Source organism: Coprinopsis cinerea (genome assembly GCF_000182895.1).
Source record: "Coprinopsis cinerea okayama7#130 chromosome 3 map unlocalized cont3.3, whole genome shotgun sequence".
Taxonomy (NCBI): Eukaryota; Fungi; Basidiomycota; class Agaricomycetes; order Agaricales; family Psathyrellaceae; genus Coprinopsis; species Coprinopsis cinerea.
In genome coordinates this window covers 387,074-409,374 of record NW_003307542.1, presented here as the reverse complement: position 1 = coordinate 409,374, position 22,301 = coordinate 387,074, and the positions used below count along the sequence as shown (strand labels likewise).

Sequence of the window (22,301 nt, the reverse complement as noted above, 5' to 3'; positions counted from 1 at the left end):
AGGAGGCGGTTGCGAATTATAGGTTGGGGTTGTTCGGAAACTCCACTTCGACATTGGGCTCGAGGTTCTTCGACACGCGGTTTGCTCTACTTGAAAAATAATACAGCGTGTCGGCGTGAAACATGCACGAATTCGACTCGTCCCAAATACCTCCAGTAATCAACACAGGTGTGGTTCGGTCTTGATATGTAAAAATCGTTCACGAACTATCGCCATCGGGTCCCTGGCCACCCGCCAAACCTTCTATCCCGAGCTTTCCAGCGGCGACGTCCATATGGCGCTGAGCGATATTCTCAACGGACTCATACGCAGCGCCAACCTTTCCCGCATCGGCCAGGCCAGGAATGCCCATCGCGCGAAGGTATTCATTGGCTAGAAAGAATGCTAAAGGGGATCAGGCTGGAATATAATATGCGAATCAAGTTCGAGACGAACATACCAGTCCGCTTGTTCCCATCCATAAACGGATGCCCTTTAATGATCCCGTACGACAAAGTAGCTGCGAAATACGCTGGAGGGCGTTCCGGCTCGTAGAAAGACAGCTGGAGCGGCCGACTGACGGACGATTCTAGCTCGTTGGGTTTGACGAGGACGGATGGCGCTGGGTGTACGATTTGGGCATTTATACGTTTCACGTATTCTGGCGTAAAGAGACGAGAGAGTCGCACGGCGTGAGCGGACATTTCTGGCGATGTGAATGCTCGGAAAGGAAGATGGGCGGACTTTGGAAAACTTGGTGGGCGACGCGCCGCCAATCCTAGACGTTTTAGATTTTTTGGATACTTTTGGTGAAGATGACGCAATCCCGCCCTGCGGCCCCTGCCCGCCTCAATCCGACTCGCCACAGACGGCAACCACCACCATCTACATTCACATTGAAAACCTCCGCCAACGATGCTCCGTACCTGCTGGACCAAAAATCTCAATCCTTCCTTTCGTCGCCTTTCTCCCGGTAGATCCCCTTGGTCGAACCTTCCCTCCCGCTCCAACCATCAACAAGCCCTCCCACCACAACACTTCAAGGTCACTCTGGACGGCGGTACCTTGTACATTCCCCAAGAAGTAGCAGAAGCCCTGGGATGGAAAGAAGGCACTCCTACCGAGGGTGTAGCACTTCGACTCTCTGGCTGGGCCCCGCACTATTTCGCTATCACGCAGAAGGGTACTGACGCAGGCAAGTCGGATTCGGAACGAACGTGCTTCCCAACCCAATCTCAAGTACCCACCTCTTTCATTAGATCTACTGGCTCATGGTACCATCGAAAGCAGTCGAAACCCTGTCGTCCAGGAAACCCTTGAGTACCTCAAGAAGAATGACTCTATGTGACTCATCCAGATACACGCTCATGCCGCTTTCCTAGTGCGGTTTCCTCGTTCTCTCCGAGTCTTTCTTCCCTCTCTCGTACATCTTTAGACCTCGATGACACAACCCCCACCATGAATTACACCTCGCCTTCATCTGCTCAACCGAAAGCCGGGGTACGCCCCCTCCCAATCTCCATTCACTCACTTGGTCTCTGTCTCGAAGCTAGAGGGAATAGTTCTGTTTCGCGATGAAGTGTCCGAGGTCTGGGTGTGAGGGTAGTCTCCCGTGGTCACACTGACGCTGACGATGGAGAGTGGAATCCGTTGATCACAACTTGTACGCGTCAATTTTGGTCGTCGATCATGTTCTCCACGCACGACATCTCGATTCTCGTTGTTCAATTGTAAATCGCCTCTACTTCCAGTGTCTGCCTGCCAAACTCCTCGGTGTCAGAAAATCAGTTCGCCCTCCTCGCAGGTGGTCCACCCATATCAAACATACAATTCAAACCCTCGCCCGTGGGCCATAGAACGCTTTTCCCTCTCTCCTTTGCTCATCCATCTCTCCACCCACAAAAACAGTCCTACCAAACGACCGAATCGACTCAACCATAACGCCAAAACCAGACAACCACTCCTCCACACCCGGGTACGGCGACCGATCAAAGCAAAGTTGAAGACTATACTTGGCTCCATAAACCGAGTTGAACACCTGTTTCTTTACAACCACTCGGAAGCGTTTAGGCGTTAAACCTTCATCCCTCAACCGCTTACCCCCTCCGATGTTCGGACTGAAATCTGCAGGGACGGGCGTCATAGGCTCCGTGCCATCCTTGAGGATGGTGCTCTCGATCGTCGCAGCGAGCGCTTGGGTCGAGGGCGGCTCCAGCCTGAGAAGTTTTCCCAGAAACGACTGGGCGGGTGGGTCTCACTCGTCCACGGGGCCCGAGTCGATGATCTTCCAGGTGAGATGAGCAGCCAACGCCATGGTCAGCCCAGGGGCCAGCGGTCGCCATAATCTACACAAAAAACAGGCTTCCTTTAGAAGGAGAATCACTTTACTTGTTTGTTGCGCAGAGTGGTAAATGTCAATGACGAACCTCGCCGGATCCGTCTTCTTTCAAGAGTAGCACGTGGGTCCCCTCAGTGGATGTCGGTTATCCACTTGCGAGACAACAGGGCGGTAATGGCTGTATTGCTCGACATGGTGGCGGAATACGTTGTCGTGGTATCAAGGGATCTGGGGGGAATGCGAAGAAAAAACCGTAGTCGAGCCGTTGTTTTCAGTACCGTGACGAAGGATGCTGACGTTTTGTGAGTCCTACCACGCTCATGAGACAGTGTAGTTTTTAACTCTTCACTGTGCGGCGCAGCGGCGTGATCTGGCCGCTCATCACATCCACATCGGACTGTGGAATCACACTGACAGATACAGACGCACACATAGTGACTGGATCAGCTCCAGTGATGCCGCTGCCGCAGCACGGGCGGCATACTCGACTTGATTCACGGATACTTCGAAGAGACCCTGAGCATATAGTATCAGAGTAGATGAGGAGGGTGCTAATGACCTCTGATACAAACAATCGAAGACAAGGCGGAAAGGCGGATGGAGCGTGCAATAAGACAATAGCGAGTTTTTGTTATCTCCGGGACGTGTGAGTGTGATTGGCGGGTGGGCGGTATTGGTCTCCCAAATGGAGGAAGCACTGCCTTGCAGCGAAGCTTGGGGGGAAACCACCCAACCGGTTTAAACCCCCACATCATCACGCAGATGGTCGCCGCCCAACGGTGGTGGTGGGAAGAGGGTGGTCCATATATCCTCGTACGAGGTTTCGTTGTCGAACCCGCCCTTTGCTTCACGGATTGCCAGCTTCTCCACGATAAGCATTCACAGTGTATGGAATGAAATGGAATACGTACCTGGAGCAAAGCGCGCCCACCAGGATGCTTGATGACACCTTTCTTCTCAATTTCCAACAACCCAGGGAGAATCTCTTCAATCTCAAAGGGCGTCCCAGGCGGAAGACCGCACTCCAGCCCCCACGCCAACACCTGGATGATAGCATGCAGAGCGCGTACTTCATCTTCACTCTCCGGGAAGAAATCTCTAAAATTCTCACCCGCAGGCAGCTGAAGCCCCCGAGTGATACCGCACGCCATGTACGCGACCGACTTGCACAGACCGGAGCTCGCGCAGGCGCCGTACATCATCGCCCGAAGCAGGTAGTCGTTCTGTGGGTGGACGTTGACGTCCATCTTCTCGTCGGCCTGCCGCTTCAGCATCTCATAGACGCTCCGTAAGAAATCGTCGGATGAAAGGTTCCAGATAGCCCAGAGTTTGTCGGCGTTCCCGATCGAGCTTAGATGTTCGGCGATTTGAAGGGCGTGGGTTGGGTTGCGGAGGCGGAGATATGGGAGGAAGGACTTGATGATACTCTCGAGAGTGGAAAAGGACGGGTTGGCGCATATCAGGGCAAGGAGCCGGCTTGTGTCGGGGTTGGCAAAGGCGGCGAAGATTTCTTCTTGGGACATTGGTATTGGATCGAGGACTAGTGTTGGTCAATATGGAGTAAGCGAGTGAGAGGCGAATGAGTGCACCGGGAAGGCAGATCGTTCACTTCCCATCATCTCATCTGCGTCGGCGTTTGAAGAGAGGAGTGGGCGTCCACTGGCAGATTGCAAATGGAAGGCTTTCGTAAAGTGATCCCGGACCAGCGACCAAGCTGGGCACTGGGCCATCGTTGGGCTGGGGATAGTCATCGACGTTGAAATACACGTAGTTCGAGGGCTGGTTGGATGGACACTCAGGTGTCTTCAGTTCCGGAGTATCGCAGTTCGGAGCGTCAAAACAATGTCGACCTTTGCCTGGTCTTTTTTTGCCTCCCTGTCGAATGGGATTGGCGGAATCATATCATATTCGTTGTCGCACTTGTGAGAACCATTGAGAGACGCGCATGCGTGTCTACGAGCCAGAGAAGCGTACAGGCCAATGTTGCAGCCTGGTCATTGCAGTGACAAGAACTTGAAACGAAGAGGGGCATGTCAATCTCCAGGTCCGGCAAGAAGTCGTGAGAACGCAGATCAATGCTTTCTCAGGGAGCAGCTGAGACGGTCATAACTAAAAGAGCGCGCTTCGCCGCAGAGCCTGCTACCACTGAGCTACGCCCATACCCACCCATCTTACTCGACCTCTCGCTATATCCTATCCGCCAACCATGGCCCGACCTCAACCACAACTTCACCGAGCATTCAACGTTCAATGTATCCATCCATCTACGAGCAAACCTGACCGAAACACCACAGCAAGGCGTGTTGATATACTCGATTGGGGAATTGGACCGTCGGGATGACGAGCATAGACACAACCCAGGTACACGACCAGCGGAGGAGGATTACTTCGATCCTCCCTTGCTCCTCTCTCTGGCTCCTCTCTCTGGCTCCTCGCTATTCCGTTCGACCTCTCTCTCATCTTCCTCATGTCAACCCATCTTCGACACCCAGAGGACCAACCCAATAGTCCATTCAAACGCCTCGCGAAGCTTAAACGTCGAACAATGGTTGAAAGCGGGTGGGTCTGGGAGACGAGCATTACGCACAATGGGTTGGGCGGTCTGGAGAGCAGGAGACGTTGTTCACGTACGTCAAAGACCAAGTCCTGACTCTGCGCGGCGAGCTGAGACGAACTTTTCGTGGCGAAAAAGCGGTTGTCGCGCTTGGACAGGGATGGCGGAGTATTGGCGCAATTGAGGGTCAGTTCAAGAAGGTGAAGCGGGAGGAGTCGAATACCTCTGAACTCCTGTGCCCTTGGATCTAAGTGTATCGTGTACCAGTCATTACTACCCACCAACTCACAATCGCATCTCCAGTTACGGTTTTGAATATTGCGCGTAGCAGATGCAGAGATTGGTACAGAGCTGGATGGGCGAAGAAGTTGGTTCCAATTGGAAGGTTTCAGCGACGTTTTGCAGAAAGGTTCAAATAGGACTGTACTTCGCAGTCCTTATACGTTCTTCGTTGAGTTCGACGAAGCCTCAAACATACTTGCTTATGCAGCCTCGCAGACATTCTTCTAGGCGCACCTGGTGAAGATTAATATTGAACAGTGTGTTTATTTATGAGTTCTTATCAGCTTCAGACTAGGTACACATGCAGACTGCCCAAACTCTCAACAGTAGATTACATTTCCCTCCTTATTGCTCCTTTATCTCGCGTGCCACAAACGAAACCCTGTTAAACGGCTCGACCGACTCAACCATATCCCTGTAATCAAGCGACCACTCCTCCACAGGGAGATACGGCGAAGGATCAAAACTATGCCGAAGACCATACTTGGTCCCAAACTCCTTCCTCCAAAACGGCGGCTGGAAAACCCCTTCTCTGCACGACAACCCTGAAACGTTTCGGCTCCAAACCAACTCTCCTCAGTCGAGAGCCCGATCTCCTCCAATTTCCGAATTGCGGTGGGCGGGGACGAGGGTCATGGGGTTCTTATCCTTCGAGATGGTGATTTCGATCGTCGCGATTCAGAGGGCTTCGGTCGAGCGTGGGTCCAGCCGGAGGAGCTTGCCCAAGAACGACTGCGCTGGTGGGTCGTCGTAGTCAACGGGGCCAGAGCCGATAACCTTCCAGGTGAGATGAGCAGCCAGCGCAATGGTCAGCTCCGAGCGCGCAACAATCTAACGATATACAAAAGGATCTGGAATGTTATTGCGGGATGCAGAACTGCGACGGCCCTGGACGTCGCCTATCCGGTAATTCCGAGTCTGTATCGCTGGACATGGTGGTGGATTTGACGTCGAGTTAGGGAAACTGACTTGGGTGGAAATGGAAGAGATAGTGCGAGACCATCTCAATCAGCCGGTGGTTTTGAGTGTGTAGCGACGCCTACTGGCGTTTCACGAGTAAGTACCGGTGGAGGCAGTGCGTTACTTGCTCTCCCTGCACGGCGCAGCTGTTTCATCGGGAACGCGAGCATCGGGCGCTCATCACGGATTGATGCCGTATTGATGGCTCATGGGCGCTCTTGATGGTGGCAGGAAGCAAGACCTCGACTCGTGCAGCATGTTGGCAATGGCCTGACCTGCGTTGGTGCAACTCACACACGCACCCATAAGTAGTAAGTAGCGATCTCCGCACCGCACGCTGGGCGCTGATCTACCATTGATCGTCATCTTCGTGAATCGTTTCGTGAAACTTTGTTGAGTGCACCTGACCGTCTGCGGATCGTCCGACGTTACATGCTGACCCAGATTCCTAGGTTTTGCTGCTGGAAAGGCTGAGACCGGGTACAATGGAAGTACGTTCGAATTCAGATCCCTTCATTGGGTGCCACTCCTGCGCGACCAGGTGCGATCTACGGTTCCACATGATGCTCGGTTAGCGCTTAGCCGTCGCTTCACGGAAAAACACCCAGGAGCCACCACGATGCTCGGTTGAAACTAAGCGGACGGGTCATGGGGAATGTTGAGAAGCCACCATCACGCCCCTTGCCTCCCGAGTCCCGACAGCTTGGCTTTTTCGCGCTGGGCGCTCCGCCAAGGGGAAAAATCGAGAATAAAAGGGCTGGCGTCGACGAGGTTGTTTCCCCAGCCCGGTGCTCCCATTCCCCTCTACACCCCGCAGCAAAGGCCGGTTCCTTTCTGCAGCGCACTCCCTTCTCCCACTCGTCCAATCAATCAATCCCTCGTCGCTCGTCGCCATGTCCATCCTCTCCAAGTCGTTCGCCCTTTTCCTGCTCGTCAGCAGCATCGTCGTCTCTGTGGAAGGCAACCCCACGCCTACCATCACAATTGGGTATCGGGTGGTCAACAAGGTTAGTAGAGCTATCATTCTTTCATAGAGACCGCTACTTACACTCGCTCTTCATTCACCAGGACGCAGCCGAGGCCTACAAAAAGAACGGCAACAAGCTCAGCTTTTTGCCTAGCGCTGGCGGGCAGCAACTCGGTCATGGTGCCTACGTCTCTCCAGGTCCAGGAGAGTGGCCAGGCCAGATGCAATGCTGGATCACAGCCAAGGCCAGCGAGTGGAACAACGCCCCCAAGGTCTGGATCCCTCAGACGGGGATCGAGTCGATCAACAACGGCAAAGCCATCTGCGGCACCCCACTCTTTTGGCAGAAGAACTCGGCCTATCGGGAGGACTACATCAAGAAGAAGGGCGCCACCCCCGGCAAGGCCGTATTGTTCTCGCACATCGAGCTTGATCCCAAGAAGGAACCAGGGCCTGCAGTGCAGATGTTGATCCCACCAGGGGTTGCCAATGACCCCAAGTACGACATCCGCATCTTTTGCTTGCCTCCGAACGACCCCAAAATCCCGAAGGAGCGTATTTCATGGCAGTCCTGGGGTATCAGGGAGTACGGCCAAGAGTGTCGTCCTCAGTCTGGTGGCGGCTCTTCGTCAAGAAGCCCTTCTCCGGTATGTCGTATTTTCCCGGTCCCGCCTGATCGATAACTGATTCCTCTTCAAAGGCTGGGAGCGGAAGTCGAAGCTCAACACCCCCACCCAAGGCCGGTCCCTCGAAAGGTTCGCCCAAACCAGGCTCCAAGTCACCATCGCCTGGCCCCAGCAAGAAAGTGAAGCGCGACTTGTCGTCATATCTCGATTTGGAAACCCGGGCTATGCTCGCTTTGGAGAGACGCGTCTTGCAGCGACGCGCATTGAGACGTGCTCTAGAAGACGAGGTCTACAATTGATAGCTTCGATAGTATTATCTCTGTAGCACAGGTGTTTTGGGAATTAAACCTTCGGTATCATTGATGTCGAGTATGAATTCGCACCTCGTCCATTTGGGGACACTTCTCCTCCTCCGGGTGATTTGCGCTTGCCGTTTCCGGGGTCGCAGCGGTGGGCGAGATTCGATATCGATGCGTCGCTGTAGTCCTTTTGTAGCACCTTCCTTGGAACGTCGACCATGCAAGCACACTTTCCAGGCACTGCCTGCAACTTCCATCATTTGCAGAGGTACTACGGTCGAGCGATCCGAGGCGATGTTCTGAAGGGTGTCGTTGTGATCCACAGAGAATCAACATATAGACGGGTAGGCAGTTCCTGGACAAGTTGAGAACCCCTGTCGAGAGGCCACCACAGACAAGCAAGGTCGGTATGAGAGCGCTGAAAGGCGGCGTCGATACCGAAGGTTAGCCGCCCAGGGTCGGATACCCGTTATACAACATGTAGTTCATAGAGACCCCTACCTGTAGGACGAAGTCCCACCTACAGGTAGGCAATATATCACGTGGATAAATCAGTCATAACACTATCACCTGCCTGATAGACGACAGCGTATCACGAATTAGACATTGGTTATATAGTAGTAACCTAACCGTCGGTACATGTGGTCTGTGGTTCTGTGGAACCACAGACATACAAACATACAAAGGTCTATGGTTCCACAGAACAACGGGCGTACAAGGTCTGCGGTTCCACAGAGCCACGGGCGTACAAGGTCTGCGGTTCCACAAAACAGGAGTGACACGGGGGTCGGGTATACATGGTTCAGTTGAGCCTGTGGTCCAAGGTCTGCGGTTCCACAGAGCCACGGGCGTACAAGGTCTGCGGTTCCACAAAACAGGAGTGACACGGGGTCGGGGGTGCATGGTTCAGCTGAGCCGCAGATCCGAATCTACAATGAGAGGGAAAAGGATTTAGGCGCCCGGGTATACATGGTTCAGTTGAGCCTGTGGTCCAAGGTCTCCGGTTCCANAGANGCACGGGNGTNCAANGTNTGCNGTTCCNCAAANCANGANTGACNCGGGGTCGGGTATACATGGTTCAGCTNANCCTGTGNTCTGTGGTTCCAAGGANCCATCGGTGTGGTANNGATCCTCGGCCTAGCCGTGGAAAACTCCTAACACGCACAATCCGCGCGCGACCGGTCGTGAGATGACATTGGTCAGCAGGCGTATCGATCCGCCTGCTGACCAATGTCATCTCACGCCAAGACAATGGCCGCTGCGGTACCACAGAGACACAGGCGTACAAGGTCTGCGGTTCCACAAAACAGGAGTGACACGGGGTCGGGGGTGCATGGTTCAGCTGAGCCGCAGATCCGAATCTACAATGGGAGGGAAAAGGATTTAGGCGCCCGGGAAAGTCCGCGCGCGGCGTACAGCAGACCGGGGGCTTCCCTTTGCCGCGCATTGCAGACGGTCTCTACTAGCCGTTCTCCACTCAGTTCAAAGTCGGTATATAGGCTTCTTAGGTACCAATAAACATTTTTAGCATAAAAAAAAACGAGTCACGATCCCCCTGGGGACTTTGGTGAGTAAGCCATCGAGTAAGTTATATAGACGTGGCACCTGTGGTTCAGGTGAACCTTAGGGTACTCCCTACGGGTCACCTGAACCACAGGTGGACTTGCGACGGATGAAGGTAGAGCGACACCACAGGTGGACATGGGCACGGGAGGGGGTATTGAGTAGGTTAGACGCACCCGCGGTTCAGGTGGACTGTAGAGGCTCTCCCCTACGGGTCACCTGAACCACAGGTGGATGGATGGTTCACCTGAACCACAGGTGAACATGGGCACGGGAGGGGGTATTGAGTAGGTTGGACGCACCCGCGGTTCAGGTGGACTTGGGATGGATGAAGAAAGGCTTGACATCACTATTCAACGCCCACTCGAAATATAACAGGTGACTTAAGATCTTATGGGGGCACACGTCGAAAGGTATGATATCATTTAGTATTCAACGCCTATTCAAAATATAACAATCTAGTACAGTGCCCCAACTGCTCTTCTCTCCCGCACTCGGTTCCAAACCGACAAAAACACTTTTGAATAGATGATCGCCCTCGTTTGTGACATGTAACTAACCGATTTGCGAATCTTCTTCAGGCCGCCATTACCGCACTCGGCGGCACTGGAATTTATCTTCACTAGCCGTGGATCCACATTGGCATATTCCGAAAGAAACGCAGCGGGGGAGCACTTTGTATGACCGGAGCTGTGAAAATGATCAATAGAAAAGTAAGTGTTCTGGAAAAACTCTGGCTCTCGAAGCATGCAGTAAGGCCCCAGGGAGCAAGCAAAGTCGTAAACAACGTGCTTAGGGGCAACAGGCCAGCGCGTCACCATAGCCGAAAACACATCGTCTCGCCCTTCGCTTTCAGCGATACAGTGGAATCCATAGCAGATACCATGCGTGCACCAGGCCACCATAAGTCCTCCTGTCAGTCGCTGTTCCCCGTACTGCGTGAAATACTTTCCACAATTGTCGCCCCGCTTTGAAGACTTGTCCCTTTGCTGGTCTCCCCTCAGCCCTGGGTATTTGGGTCGATGCCTTATTTGCGGCATACTATACAAGCACCCCGTCTGAGCAGGATTAGCGGGCCTCCATCCAATACTCCAATGATACATTCTCACCTGCTTCCAGTCTCCATCTGCCCCATGGTCTCCAACCGCATCCTGTACATCAGGGAGGGGGTCCTCCACCTTCAACATCGACAGAACCGTGGATGCTCGTTCCATGAGCCACGACATGATGGGAACGAGAGAGGTAATGTCTTCATGTACTTGTACAAGCTTGTAGAGGGCCGGAATCCCGAGGATTTGTGTGGCCGTCTCCTTCGTAGGGTTCGCCATAAACGATCGCAGCGCGTTAAGTGATGAGTTGTTGATAAGCTGAAGCACTGACTCCTCAGCGGCGATCTAAGGTGCAAAGGTGATTGGTTACTCAGGACATCATGAAAAGACAAGTTACGACTGTACCTGAATGAAAAAGCTCTTGTATGCCGCAGGCGTCTTTCTTCGTTGAGCATATGTAGACTCCCCAAAGCTCTCTTCGAAAAGCGCCCCCAGAGCTGGGCAAATCTCCTCCAGACTCTCCTTTACGGTGTTCACCCTGTTCAGGTGCTCCCCGATCGCCTTTAGTTCGCGGCTACGACCTTTGGAAGGCGACGATGTGATCGCGCCTTCTTCTTCAAGCTCGGTGAGTGCGTCCAGGCTTGGGGGGTCTACTGCCAATCGGACCTGCTTTCGAAGAGCAGCATCAAGAATAAGCTGTTGGCGAGGGTTGTACCTGACGTTCCTGCGGACCAAAGACGAATCGGAAACCTTTGTGGGAGGCTTCAGCGTCGAAGTTAGGTGCTTTCTCCCGAACGCCAGCGTTATACCATCCCAAATGACGGTCTCGGGGTAGTCACCGCACCTCGAGCACTTCATATCGCTAGAGAACCCTTGCAACGACACGTAGGAGAACCACACTGTGCGAAACAAGTCCTCCCCCATGAAGCTGTCCCCAGTCGCTCGGTAGCGTCGCGAAAGGTGGAGCACCCACGAGGAGAACGGAGTCTCGGAGCTGGTATACGCACTAGTATATTCGTCCAACAGTTCGTGCGAAACCAGAATAGTGTTGTTGAAGTTGAAGAGGCCTTTCTCGCGAAGATCAGGGCCGATGAATCGACGACGAGAGGGTGGGCATCGCGGGCAAGGCTGAAGCTGGATGAGATGGACAAGTACCCCGCAAAGCGTGTAGATCTTGCATTGACGCAGTTCTGACGGTCGTCCCTCGTCATAGAACGTTCTCCCCTCGGGACAAGGGCAAGATGATTGGGAGTCCAGGAGGAACGGATGATCAGGGGGAGAGCGGAAGGGTGGTGGTGTAGGGTAGTGGAGGGGGTCGCTGGGCAAAGACGCCCATGTAGGAACGTTGATCGGGAGGTGGGATACCTGCCCACAGCGACTACCGACTAACATCGTCTTCAGTGCCAGGTTTCAGGAATGTGTGTATTGTTGCTCACCAAGTTCGTTTACAGGACTACCCGCAGCACGACCATTGTGGCTGCCCATGACTCCATCGCCCTCACCATCTCCTACTACTTGCCAAACACGTCGTATGTGAACACAGGTTCCGGTCCCCGGATCCTTGGAGCAACGCCATGACCCACTCCAACTCCCAGGGGCGCCGACGTGCTTGACAAATGCGCGACCTTTCAAGGCGGAACTCGATGCAGAGAGAACAGAGAAGTAGGAAGCCACATTGTCATTTTGAACGGCGTTCTGTAGGAACATAATTGCTAGGGAAGGCTCAGCTGACCATCAGTTAGGTTACGGAGACTCTTGCATCCTCTAAGAAGACCTTTAAACGTACAGTTTTGATTACCCCCAAACTCTAGCAAGGACTCGACATCGTACTTGACGAAGAATTGCGCGTGAATACAGGTACTATCCAGGCCGCTCGGACAAGTGCAAGCCACGAGTATTGGATCCACATCGCCCATCAGAACCTTGTACTCCAGGTGGTACCAGTTATCCTTCCACTTTCTCAGTTTTGCGATGATGTGACCAATTTGAGTAGACTTACCACAGAATGACCCTTCTCTACATCCCACCCTTGCACCGCAAATAGCTTTCCTTCCAGGTGGTAGAACCCAGCAACATGCGCAGTGACGGCATCGACATATGTGTCGATACGATCGGCGGCGATCTCGGACGAGATAGTGGCAGAGTCCATATCGGGTTCAATTACCTCGTGATCATCAAGTTGAAGATCGAGCGCTTGGGTTGGTTCCACATCGATGTCCTCCCCAACCATGTCTGGTTGCTCCTGGGGCCTGGGCCGTTGCTGGCGGCTCTTTCGTGGGCGGGGCTGAAACTTCAGTGTGCGCTGGGCTTTCGTAGGTGAGTCCCATTCCTCATTTCTGGCTGCTTCGAGCAAAGCTGATGGATAACCAGATGATGCATCTTCGTCGCTGTCGTCCCAATTAACAACCCTTTTTCGTCGGCTCATTTCCTTGCTAGGTGCACGTTGGTTGGGAAGAGAAAGGGTATCTGGAACAATCAGTAAAAAAGATGAGTCATCCCTGCCCCCCTAAAAAGGTTTCCACTGGCTAAAAACCGGCGTGAAGCGTCGGCTACCCACCGCGGCAGATCTCTCCATTTCACCTCACCTGCCGCAGCCCTGAATTGCCAAGTGCTCTCACGTTCTTCGGACAACTCAAAAACACGCCGTTCTCCTGCTGCCTACCCCCATCCCCTTCCCTACGATGGCTCAGACTCGTTCCAAGTCCGCTTCCCCGAAGAAGAAAGCGAGCACCCCTCGCAGTCCGGTGGCCCTCGGGCAGGTGAAGCCAAAGCCCTCCAGGAAGCCTAGGCAATGTCAGAGGTGTCCCGGTCGCCCTCTGCTGTCCACTTGCGAGCATCGATATCGCAAACGCTCGGTCCCAGCAGCCTCAGTGAGTAAACACTAATTCTCCTCTTTTCCCGTGTATTGATCTACATTTTGTGCTCTTTTGCACGTCGAACAAGGACAACACCTTGCCTGTGGTCCACCCTACTAACCAAGGGCCTCTATCGACTGCCTCCCAGCCTCAGGACCCGTTCATGCAAGTTATCGACCCCGTACTTCTCCGAGAAGATCAGGAAGTCCGTGCCCAAGCGTCTGGCGGGGTCATTTCGGGTGCGAAGATGTTGCCTGCAAGTGCTAGTAAGTTTTATGTTCCCCAACATGGCCAATAAATTTTATAACACCTCTGCAGCTAATGCCCTCGCGTCTTCAAGCCCTACAGCTCCTCCTAGTCCTCGTGCTCCGTCAACCACCCCTCCAGGCTCCCCCAGTGGCATGTCCCCACTTACACCCCGCCGTTTTTCAACACCTCCACGAGTTGTGAAACGCACACAGCCCTCTGGAGTTAACCCCAAGTGGGGCAAGGTCCAGGGTGCTGGTCGCGGAAACGATGTGTGGGGTGAGTGTCCAATATTCAAGTCCTGTGTATCTCCCGCTAACGGCGTCCAATGTACATTTCTCAGAGGTCCACCGCGTTCGTGAGCTCAAGCCTCCCATCAAGGACCAGGCCTTGGCCACTCGAAAGCTTGAACGATGGACCGTCGACCTCATTTCTCGCGTAAGCCCTCTCGTCTTTTTCAAAGGTTCCATGACTGATCTGACCTTAACCGTTAGGCCGAGGCCGTTTCGACGCGCACTGGCTGTTGGCTTTACCTGGCCATACAGCATCCGTCGTCCAAGACTCCCTTCACCCACTTCACTTCTCGGAAGCTTCGCAATGACGCCGCGAGCGATGTCGAGCTCATTCACAAGCAGGTCCGTCATACAATGAACTCCCTCACCCGTGGCCACAAGCGAAGCATGTTCGAGGCTGAGAAGGAGCTGGAGGTGGCGAATGCCAAGGCCAGCAGTGCCACCAAGCGGGCAGAGCGTGCGGAGGAGGAGCTTCTTCGCCTCAAACGTATCTTGGTCGCTCAGGGTATCCGCGTCGACGAGTAGATGTAAAGGTTTTTGTATTCTCATCCCAATATCTCGTACAAACAAGCCCCTGTAGCTTGTTATTAATAAATGAATGCCGGTTTATCTTTGATAGTGAGTGAGATCGAAAAAGTTTATTGTTGGAACTCTAGCTGGTTTGTATTGAACGCATGTACGAACTCTTGGGCGTCACTGAAAAGGTACGTTTCCATGTCATCAATCCATCCTTGTACACGGTCGATTTCCTCCAGATATCCGTCAATCTTGCGCAAGATATCTTCAACCCCTCTGAATTGAAGAATTTCGTCTTTAGAGGACTTTATTGTATGCCTCCAAGGCTGAAACTTGGCCGTTTGACGACAGAGGTAATCTCGGATATGGCGACAACCTTCCCCATTCCTGAGGAGTGCGAGGACTTGGTGGGACATGGATTGCGCATACCGGACTCCATCTTTCCCAATGTTTTTAAGGAAAGATTGGAATGCCGACTTTGCCCTTTCGATATGCTTTTGAAGTTCTTCTAAGTCTCTGTAAGAAGCCAACTTAATCAGTACTTGCGACTCACGCAGATGAGGCCGCATCATTGACGTACTCGTCTCTCTTTTTGGAACTGCTATTGTCGGGGGAGGGAGGGAGGTTGGACCCACTATTGCCTCTGTTAAATGGTAGGTGGTTAGCAGACTGAGCTGGCCAATCTACAAGCGTAACATGTTCTGTACCGTCTGGACTTCGTCTTTCTTCTTTCCCTTCGGCGCTCGTTAATGAGTCCCTTATTTCTGAGTGTGTTTTTTTGGCAAATCTAGGGATGCTGGTCGACCAGAGAGAGATGCACAGTTACCTTTCATAATACCGTTTATTCTTTAGTCGATTGGCTTCTTTTTGCTCGGCTTTGGTCCGGTATTTCCTTGCGCGAGCCATCGAGTAAGTGGGAGTGTGAGTGAAAGTATGATGGAGTTGGGGTCCTCTTAGGCGCCACGGTCTGACTTTTTACTGGGCTCAGGTACATTCAAAATTCCAACAAGAAACCCTACGTATGTCTGGCTGGAGCATCATTCACCCTTTTTCGAAGCCATAAAGCATGTCCTTCAGTGTATATACCAGGTTTCTTGTGGGAGGAGGAGACCTCGGCATAACGGCTTCAAGTTTCGGGAATAACCGAAACCCATCAGTCGCGCCTCATACCTCTCGCGACACCCTTGCCTTTCCTTATCTCTCTCGCAACGCCCTACTGTCTGCAAGCCTCGTCGTCATCCATCCATGGACACCCTCCCAGAATCCTTCATTCTTTCTTTTGATAGTCCCCTCGGGGAAGTCCCCCTAACATCGTCAGTCCCAAACACACCAACTGATCGTGTCTCCTTCACCCGAAGGGAATTACGTCGTAACCTCACCCGCCTCGAGCTTCATCGTTGGGCACTGTCGAACCTTGTCAAAGGCTGGTACTTGGATGATTCGGGATTCTATCGTCGGAACCGAGGTACGTGGCACACCTTGCATTACACTCACCAATATCTGACCCTTACCCGTCCAACCAGCAACGGGAATACCAGGTTCGGGGCTACAAATTCTTTTTCTATACATCCCAAACTAACATACGTATTTTAGACAAGTCCGTTAAGCTGGGGGAGGCCGATCTTCTTGCAGATTGGAACCTTCATTTGGTGATCGCTCATGGTGGTTGGCACGGATTTGAACGGGATCTGCGAACACGGATCGAAGAACTTCTGAGGTCGAAGAGGTCGGTCGACGAGCAGTTTTCCGAAGGGGTCAAGCTCAGAGGGAGCTACAATCTCCCCACTCGTGTGCCCTCGATGATTAACGACTCAGGGATAATCACCGAATGTGATTTTCCTTTCATGTTGGACGACTACAGCGACGAGGAGGTGCGGGTGATGCGGTTCATCGAGGAGCATGCGAAGAAAGTCTACTTGGAGGGTGGAGGATCAGTCTCGTCTTAGGGTTCAGTAGTAGACTGGTGTAGTTTAGTTTCTTTGTACAATCTCTCGCTTTTTCTCCCTGGTTTGAGGCGACTATGGGGTACTTTTTGTGAATTTGCCACTTGAAACTCGTTTGACCCCCAAAAAAACCTGTCCCGATTAGGCAATGGATCGTTTTGCGCCGACCTTGATCCGGTCTTTGATCGTGGGAAGCAACCTGGAAACTTTCACCAAGAAGGCTGCCCCTATCCCTTTTCGGTATGTTTTCCGCCTTCACCACATGGTCTTCCCATCGGCGATTGCTCTATGCGTACCGGTGACGCGACCGGAGCGATGGAATGCATTCCTTCAAGGTAACATATCGGGTTTTGGGATAGGTCAAGAAATTGAAAACAGACCGGCCGCCCCGATCGTATCCATGGGTAAGAGAAAAAGCTCGGATAACGCGCAATAACTGTGTTCCGGGCTGGGCGATAAGGATAGGGGGTGAGACTGGCAGGAGTAAGGCAAGTCGGGTAGTCCATATATTTTATTTCTTCACTCATATCGTTTACTCCTCGGCCACTTCAGAGCCAGTACCTGAAGAGAGCCAACACCTGATCCACGTATATCAGACGCTGGATTTCAGATCGCGCGCTCTGAGATCGCCATGAAATCACGGTAAAAAACCTACATGTCAGATCGGGCCATGAAGGAATCTCGCCGGATCGTAGGCATGTGGCCACCTTGCTTGGCCAGGGACATATGATTCACAAATTCACGAATTCGGTCTGGGGTGTCACATGGTCCCGTATGCGCCTGGGGTTTTGGTGAACTCTACGCGGCACCTCTGGTTTCATTGAACTGTCACTAAGCTCTCTGGTTCTACTGGACCACACCGAATTCTCCTCTGGTTCCCTTGAATCGCACACAGCAAACTAGACATGCCCCCAAAGAGAACAGCCACTATTCCAACGGCTCCCGAGTTTCCGCCTCCAAAGACACTTGGTACGCCGCTCCCTTTGGTTTTCTTTTTTCGTTTTCGTTTTTTCTTTTGTTTTTTTTGGATTTCATAGAGCCTGACAACATCACTTTCAATAGACGAGTTCCAAAAGGCTATCATAGTCACTGAAGACTGGATCCGGGAGCTCGAGGCGTCGAAGGCTCTTGCGATCGCTGATCGCACAAAGACTGCAAGTATGTTTAGGCGTCCGATGGTACTACGATAGATTGCTCACCTATCGTTTCACCCAGAGAACAAGCGCGCTGGCAAAACACAGATTATCAACTCCATTGCCCTCTCTATCGAGGAGGGCAATGCCCGGCTTGAGGGTCTGCGCCAGGGTCTCGCGTCTGTGGGGGTTGGTGAAGACTCCCCAAAGCGAGATATGGTCCCACAGAACACGGCGTCGCTGCTGACGCACTTTGGTGAAGAGGATGCTCGTAAGTTTCCTTTAACTAATCCTGAGTTGATGCTTACCTGGAAACTCAGAAGGCGAGCCCGACCCTTCCTACACGCAACCTGCACTTGCGCGTGAAGTCCCAGGTTCCACAGGCAGCGTCAAAGATAATACCCCAGACCCCTCCTTAAGTAATCTGGGAAACAAGGGCGAAGGGCACGAGGGGACACAGTCCCCAGATCAGACGTTGGACCACGAGGGCCTGGAGGATTTGAAGAAAGGGGAGGAGGAAAAACTGGACGGTGAGTCGCCAGCTGCACCTTGATGGTTGAATGCTAACGGCTGGTGCGTGCAGCAACCGTCGCCGAGACCAACTGGGACCTTTACACCGAAATCGCGATGCTTGTCGACGAGGACAGGGCGGCATCTTCCTTGAGTGCGGAAGGCCTCACTGCGTACCTTAACTGCATACTTCTGTCGATCGAAAACGACTTTGAGGTAGCCGACGACAACATTGACAAGGACCCTCGGCTTGTTGAAATCCTCGAAGGTATGTATTATGTTTTAAGATTCATGACAGTCGGCTGAAGGCATCGTTAGGGAACAAAAACGTCTTAAGCGTTTGGGGATGGAGGCTGTACCTCAAAGTGAGGAAGGTCGTTGACAAGTACCAGGAGATGGGTCGCCTGGCCCATGTGAAGCGTACCGACCTTCTCCGGCGACTGGGGAAATCTATTTGGACAAACCAGGACCACGATCCAGAGGATGGTTTGCTGAAGATGAGAGACATGGGGGACGAGGGGGAGGAGGACGAGGAGGACGTGGACGAGGAGGAGGACGAGGAGGAGGAGGAGGAGGACCGCCGAACGGGTAGGCCCAAGGCGACAACCAGGATTGGGTCGTTGACCCGTGAGGAGGTCATCAAGCAGCGCTACGGCGAGTCCTTTGCTTTCTATCCATTGCCGCCAACTAACAGATCACTCTAACTGTAGAGAACGCATTTAACGCGCTATGCAACGCACTCTGCATGGAGGTCGACATCCCTAATGGTGCTAGGTTTGATGCGCGTCGCTTTGCGGAGTTTTTGGCGGGGTATGGGACGTCTTCGATTCTAATTGCAATGGAGACATTCATCGTTCGGAGGGGGGTCACCCGTTGCCACTACCACACGCTCTCGGACAAGTCCTCCAAGAAGAACGACTCCACGCGCGAGGGGGTCACCGGTGTCCCATACAGCCCCACGAAGACTGTCTTCGCATCCCGCAGGCTCCTGCGCGCCGTCCCCGACCGACTTCCTGACCAAGTGGGCCTCATGCCGCGATCGGTTGAGCAGCCGGAACAAGGTCCCAGTTCAATCAATGGGGTCACATTCCACGAGCTGTGCAACTTCTTCCCTCGTGCTGCAGACGGTCGACGATATCTCCATTGTGGCTGCGATCTTCAAGACGCCCTGACCGACTTCTTCTTCTGGAAGGCCTTCCCCTACATCTCGTCGCGTTCCAAGGGCACTGAGGAGCTTTTTGGAATGCCAGTGCCACCACGGATTAGGGATGGTCAAGGGGTTTTAAAACCCCCAGGGTAGAGGCCAGGGGTAGAGCGGGGGTAGGGGTAAGGGTAGGTCTCCGGCTACCCTTGGCCAAACCCCACCCCTGGTCGGGGGTAAGGGTTTTGATAAAAACAAAACAAAACCTATTTATTTCAACATCTATGTATTGTATCTACTAAACAACTGCTGTATGTGTGATATAGCACATAAAAATATCCATATAGACTACTATAACTAAAGGTTAGTGCCAAAATACTTAAAACCCTTGGTCAAAACCCTCAGGGTTGAGGGGTAAGGGTACTACCCCTACCCCTCAGTCAGGGGTAGGGGTTTTGGGGGGTGGGGGTAAGGGTAGGTGTCCGGCTACCCGGGGGTTACCCCTGTCCTTCCCTACCACGGATCCGGACTTGGTTCTGCAGGATCCTCGAGGAACTTGGAATCAATGTCCAGGACCTGTATGCCTATGACCACACTGGCAATTTCCGCACTCGCGAAGAGGTTGTGAAGGCCAGAATCGCTCGTCTTTGGGATTTGATTGCTGAGGATGCGGAGAAAGCCTTAGTTTTGAAGCCGAAGAGGCGGCGGGAGGAGGAAGACGCTCGTTCACACTCTGAGCAGGAACGGGCGGCTTCGTCACGTCAAAAGCAGGATCTTTGCGCATCCTCTTCCGTTGCTCAATCACTGGCTGCTTGTTTTTGTCATCGTTTTCGGTTTTTGTTTCGGGTTTTCTTTTTTTTGTGGTATACATATTGTAAGATTACCGTGTCCCACCCTGGCTGTCTCTGTGTGTTTGAAAGAAAAGCGAGGATGCGAATGAGTTGAAAAACTAGGTTTGACTAATCTATCGTTCAGGTGAACCGCAGACGGAATATCTTAATCGACGTTATCCACATACACACATTGATCTGTGGAAACTCTAGAGCTCATCTCATGCCTTGGTTCAGTTGAACTGTAGAGGACGGCGTCTACGGTTCACCTGAACCACAGGGCGTTCTAGATGGAGAAGAGCGCGACAAAAAATAGAAGTCCCTCTGCGGTTCAGGTGAGCCGTAGACACCATCGGCTAGGGTTCACCTGAACCGCAGGTGCGTTCTACCTTTGTCGGACTTGTCTCAGTCTCACCTACAGTTCACGTGAGCCGTAGACGCCAACGCCTACGGCTCACCACAGACTTGTTCTACCTTGAGTCGGGCTCTTCTTCTGTCAGTCCCTCGGTGGTTCAGGTGAGCCTTAGACAGCCACACCTACGGTTCAGGTGGTGAGACTGACTTGTGTGGTTCAGGTGAGCCGTAGACCTTGAGTCGGGCTCTTCTTCTGTCAGTCCCTCGGTGGTTCAGGCGAGCCGTATACAGCAACACGTACGGTTCACCTGAACCATAGACGATAGGTGAGACTGACTTGTGTGGTTCAGGTGAGCCGCAGACACCAACGCCTACGGCTCACCTGAACCACAGACTTGTTCTACCTTGAGTCAGGTCTAAGTCCCTCTGTGGTTCAGGTAAACCGTAGGCGTTGGTGGTTCACCTGAGCCACAGCGGTGTTCTACCTTTTGTCGGGCACTTCTCCCTCTCAAAGTAGGTAGAACACCGCTGTGGTTCAAGTGAGCCATATATACCAACGTCTAGGGTTCATCTGAACCACGGACGTGTTCTACATCTCCATGTCAAGTCCCTCTGTGGTTCAAGTAAGCCATAGACACCATCGCCTAGGGTTCACCTGAACCGCAGCAGCATTCTCCTTTGTCGGGCTTTTCTCATCGCATACGGTTCACCTGAACGGCAGAGGCGTCTATAAGGTTCACGTGAACCACAGGTGAGACTGACCTGCATGGTTCAATTGAACCGTACCGGAAGGCGTCTACGGCTCACCCGAGCCACAGGTGCGTTAGGTGCGTTCTTTGTCGGGCTTTTCTCGTCGCCTACGGTTCACCTGAACGGCAGATGCGTCTATAACGTTCACCTTGCTTTTGTTGATCCCACTAGACGCCACCGTCTATGGTCCACCTGAACCACAGATGTCACGCTTCTGTACATTTGAGGGCACCTCAACGGAGAGTGACCTTCGATGAATCTGTGGTTCAGCTGAACCGTAGGTGAGGACTTAAAAGTTCAGGTGGACCGTAGGGTAAGACGTCTAGGGCAGAGCAGAACCGTAGGTACGCCTCATGTTGCTCAGCTAAACCGTAGAGCCTCCATAAACCACCTACCACCTATCGTCTAGATTCAGTGGAACGGCCTATATGATTCCGTGACCCCATAGTGGGCACCTCAACGATGAATCTGTGGTTCAGCTGAACCGTAGGTGTGAACCTCTAGGGCTCAGCTGGACCGTAGGCGAAGACCTCTAGGGCTCAGCTTAACTGCAGGTGAAGACGTCTAGGCTTCAGCTGAACCGTAGGGACACCCTCGTATTGTTCAGCTGAACCGTAGAGGCCCGATAAACCACCTACCTATCGTCTAGATTCAGTGGAACAGCGTATATGATTCGGTGACCCATAGCCTATAGGGTGGGCACCTCAACGATGAATCTGTGGTTCAGCTGAACCGTAGGTGTGACCCTCAAGGGTTCAGCTGGACCGTAGGCGAAGACTTCTAGGGCTCAGCTGAACCGTAGACGTCTTCACCTGCGGTTCAGCTGAACCGTAGACGTCTTCACCTGCGGTTCAGCTGAACCGTAGACGTCTTCACCTGCGGTTCAGCTGAACCGTAGGGACGCCCTCGTGTTGTTCAGCTGAACCGTAGAGCCTCCATAAACCACCGACCTATCGTCTAGATTCAGTTGAACGGCCTATGTATATGATTCGGTGGCGATATCGATGCTCCGTGGTTTAGTTCAACTGTACTAGTGTAATACTAACCTATTCATTGTATTGTCATTGAATTACAGGACTTTATGTTGAATCACGTGCATAACCTACAGGTAGG

At 52.8% G+C, this 22,301-nt stretch overlaps 11 protein-coding genes across 11 annotated transcripts; 5 read left to right on the top strand and 6 right to left on the bottom strand.

Moving 5' to 3' along the window:
* Window positions 1–199: 199 nt before the first annotated feature.
* On the bottom strand, window positions 200–683 carry CC1G_11123 (hypothetical protein; the record flags this gene model as incomplete). Its single annotated transcript, XM_001829801.1, has 2 exons — window positions 200–372; window positions 440–683. 2 exons carry the CDS (start codon window positions 681–683, stop codon window positions 200–202), a joined length of 417 nt encoding a protein of 138 aa, XP_001829853.1.
* A 1,127-nt stretch (window positions 684–1,810) lies between these two features.
* Window positions 1,811–2,293, bottom strand: CC1G_11121 (hypothetical protein; the record flags this gene model as incomplete). Its single annotated transcript, XM_001829799.1, has 2 exons — window positions 1,811–2,195; window positions 2,238–2,293. The coding sequence occupies 2 exons, from the start codon at window positions 2,291–2,293 to the stop codon at window positions 1,811–1,813; spliced, it is 441 nt and encodes a 146-aa protein (XP_001829851.1).
* A 762-nt stretch (window positions 2,294–3,055) lies between these two features.
* On the bottom strand, window positions 3,056–3,840 carry CC1G_11120 (hypothetical protein; the record flags this gene model as incomplete). The annotated part of the gene is made up of 2 exons (XM_001829798.1): window positions 3,056–3,178; window positions 3,229–3,840. The coding sequence occupies 2 exons, from the start codon at window positions 3,838–3,840 to the stop codon at window positions 3,056–3,058; spliced, it is 735 nt and encodes a 244-aa protein (XP_001829850.1).
* Window positions 3,841–5,787: 1,947 nt separating this feature from the next.
* CC1G_14086 (hypothetical protein) lies at window positions 5,788–6,744 on the top strand (the record flags this gene model as incomplete). The annotated part of the gene is made up of 5 exons (XM_002911508.1): window positions 5,788–5,893; window positions 6,187–6,228; window positions 6,345–6,392; window positions 6,566–6,604; window positions 6,722–6,744. 5 exons carry the CDS (start codon window positions 5,788–5,790, stop codon window positions 6,742–6,744), a joined length of 258 nt encoding a protein of 85 aa, XP_002911554.1.
* A 43-nt stretch (window positions 6,745–6,787) lies between these two features.
* On the top strand, window positions 6,788–8,005 carry CC1G_11118 (hypothetical protein; the record flags this gene model as incomplete). Its single annotated transcript, XM_001829796.2, has 3 exons — window positions 6,788–7,120; window positions 7,182–7,727; window positions 7,781–8,005. Exons 1-3 carry the CDS (start codon window positions 7,007–7,009, stop codon window positions 8,003–8,005), a joined length of 885 nt encoding a protein of 294 aa, XP_001829848.1. The 5' UTR covers window positions 6,788–7,006.
* Window positions 8,006–10,568: 2,563 nt separating this feature from the next.
* Window positions 10,569–12,847, bottom strand: CC1G_06055 (hypothetical protein; the record flags this gene model as incomplete). The annotated part of the gene is made up of 7 exons (XM_001829794.2): window positions 10,569–10,574; window positions 10,678–10,962; window positions 11,023–12,002; window positions 12,054–12,131; window positions 12,201–12,344; window positions 12,404–12,566; window positions 12,617–12,847. 7 exons carry the CDS (start codon window positions 12,845–12,847, stop codon window positions 10,569–10,571), a joined length of 1,887 nt encoding a protein of 628 aa, XP_001829846.2.
* A 451-nt stretch (window positions 12,848–13,298) lies between these two features.
* On the top strand, window positions 13,299–14,536 carry CC1G_06054 (hypothetical protein; the record flags this gene model as incomplete). Its single annotated transcript, XM_001829793.2, has 5 exons — window positions 13,299–13,487; window positions 13,561–13,738; window positions 13,791–13,997; window positions 14,062–14,156; window positions 14,213–14,536. The coding sequence occupies 5 exons, from the start codon at window positions 13,299–13,301 to the stop codon at window positions 14,534–14,536; spliced, it is 993 nt and encodes a 330-aa protein (XP_001829845.2).
* Window positions 14,537–14,649: 113 nt separating this feature from the next.
* On the bottom strand, window positions 14,650–15,225 carry CC1G_06053 (hypothetical protein; the record flags this gene model as incomplete). Its single annotated transcript, XM_001829792.2, has 3 exons — window positions 14,650–15,043; window positions 15,081–15,170; window positions 15,215–15,225. 3 exons carry the CDS (start codon window positions 15,223–15,225, stop codon window positions 14,650–14,652), a joined length of 495 nt encoding a protein of 164 aa, XP_001829844.2.
* Window positions 15,226–15,772: 547 nt separating this feature from the next.
* On the top strand, window positions 15,773–16,473 carry CC1G_14085 (hypothetical protein; the record flags this gene model as incomplete). The annotated part of the gene is made up of 3 exons (XM_002911507.1): window positions 15,773–15,992; window positions 16,051–16,065; window positions 16,121–16,473. 3 exons carry the CDS (start codon window positions 15,773–15,775, stop codon window positions 16,471–16,473), a joined length of 588 nt encoding a protein of 195 aa, XP_002911553.1.
* Window positions 16,474–17,375: 902 nt separating this feature from the next.
* On the top strand, window positions 17,376–19,413 carry CC1G_06052 (hypothetical protein; the record flags this gene model as incomplete). Its single annotated transcript, XM_001829791.1, has 7 exons — window positions 17,376–17,439; window positions 17,533–17,628; window positions 17,686–17,874; window positions 17,924–18,133; window positions 18,187–18,381; window positions 18,432–18,740; window positions 18,824–19,413. 7 exons carry the CDS (start codon window positions 17,376–17,378, stop codon window positions 19,411–19,413), a joined length of 1,653 nt encoding a protein of 550 aa, XP_001829843.1.
* Window positions 19,414–19,690: 277 nt separating this feature from the next.
* CC1G_06051 (hypothetical protein) lies at window positions 19,691–20,125 on the bottom strand (the record flags this gene model as incomplete). Its single annotated transcript, XM_001829790.1, has 2 exons — window positions 19,691–19,790; window positions 19,866–20,125. 2 exons carry the CDS (start codon window positions 20,123–20,125, stop codon window positions 19,691–19,693), a joined length of 360 nt encoding a protein of 119 aa, XP_001829842.1.
* Between the last annotated feature and the right edge of the window lie 2,176 nt (window positions 20,126–22,301).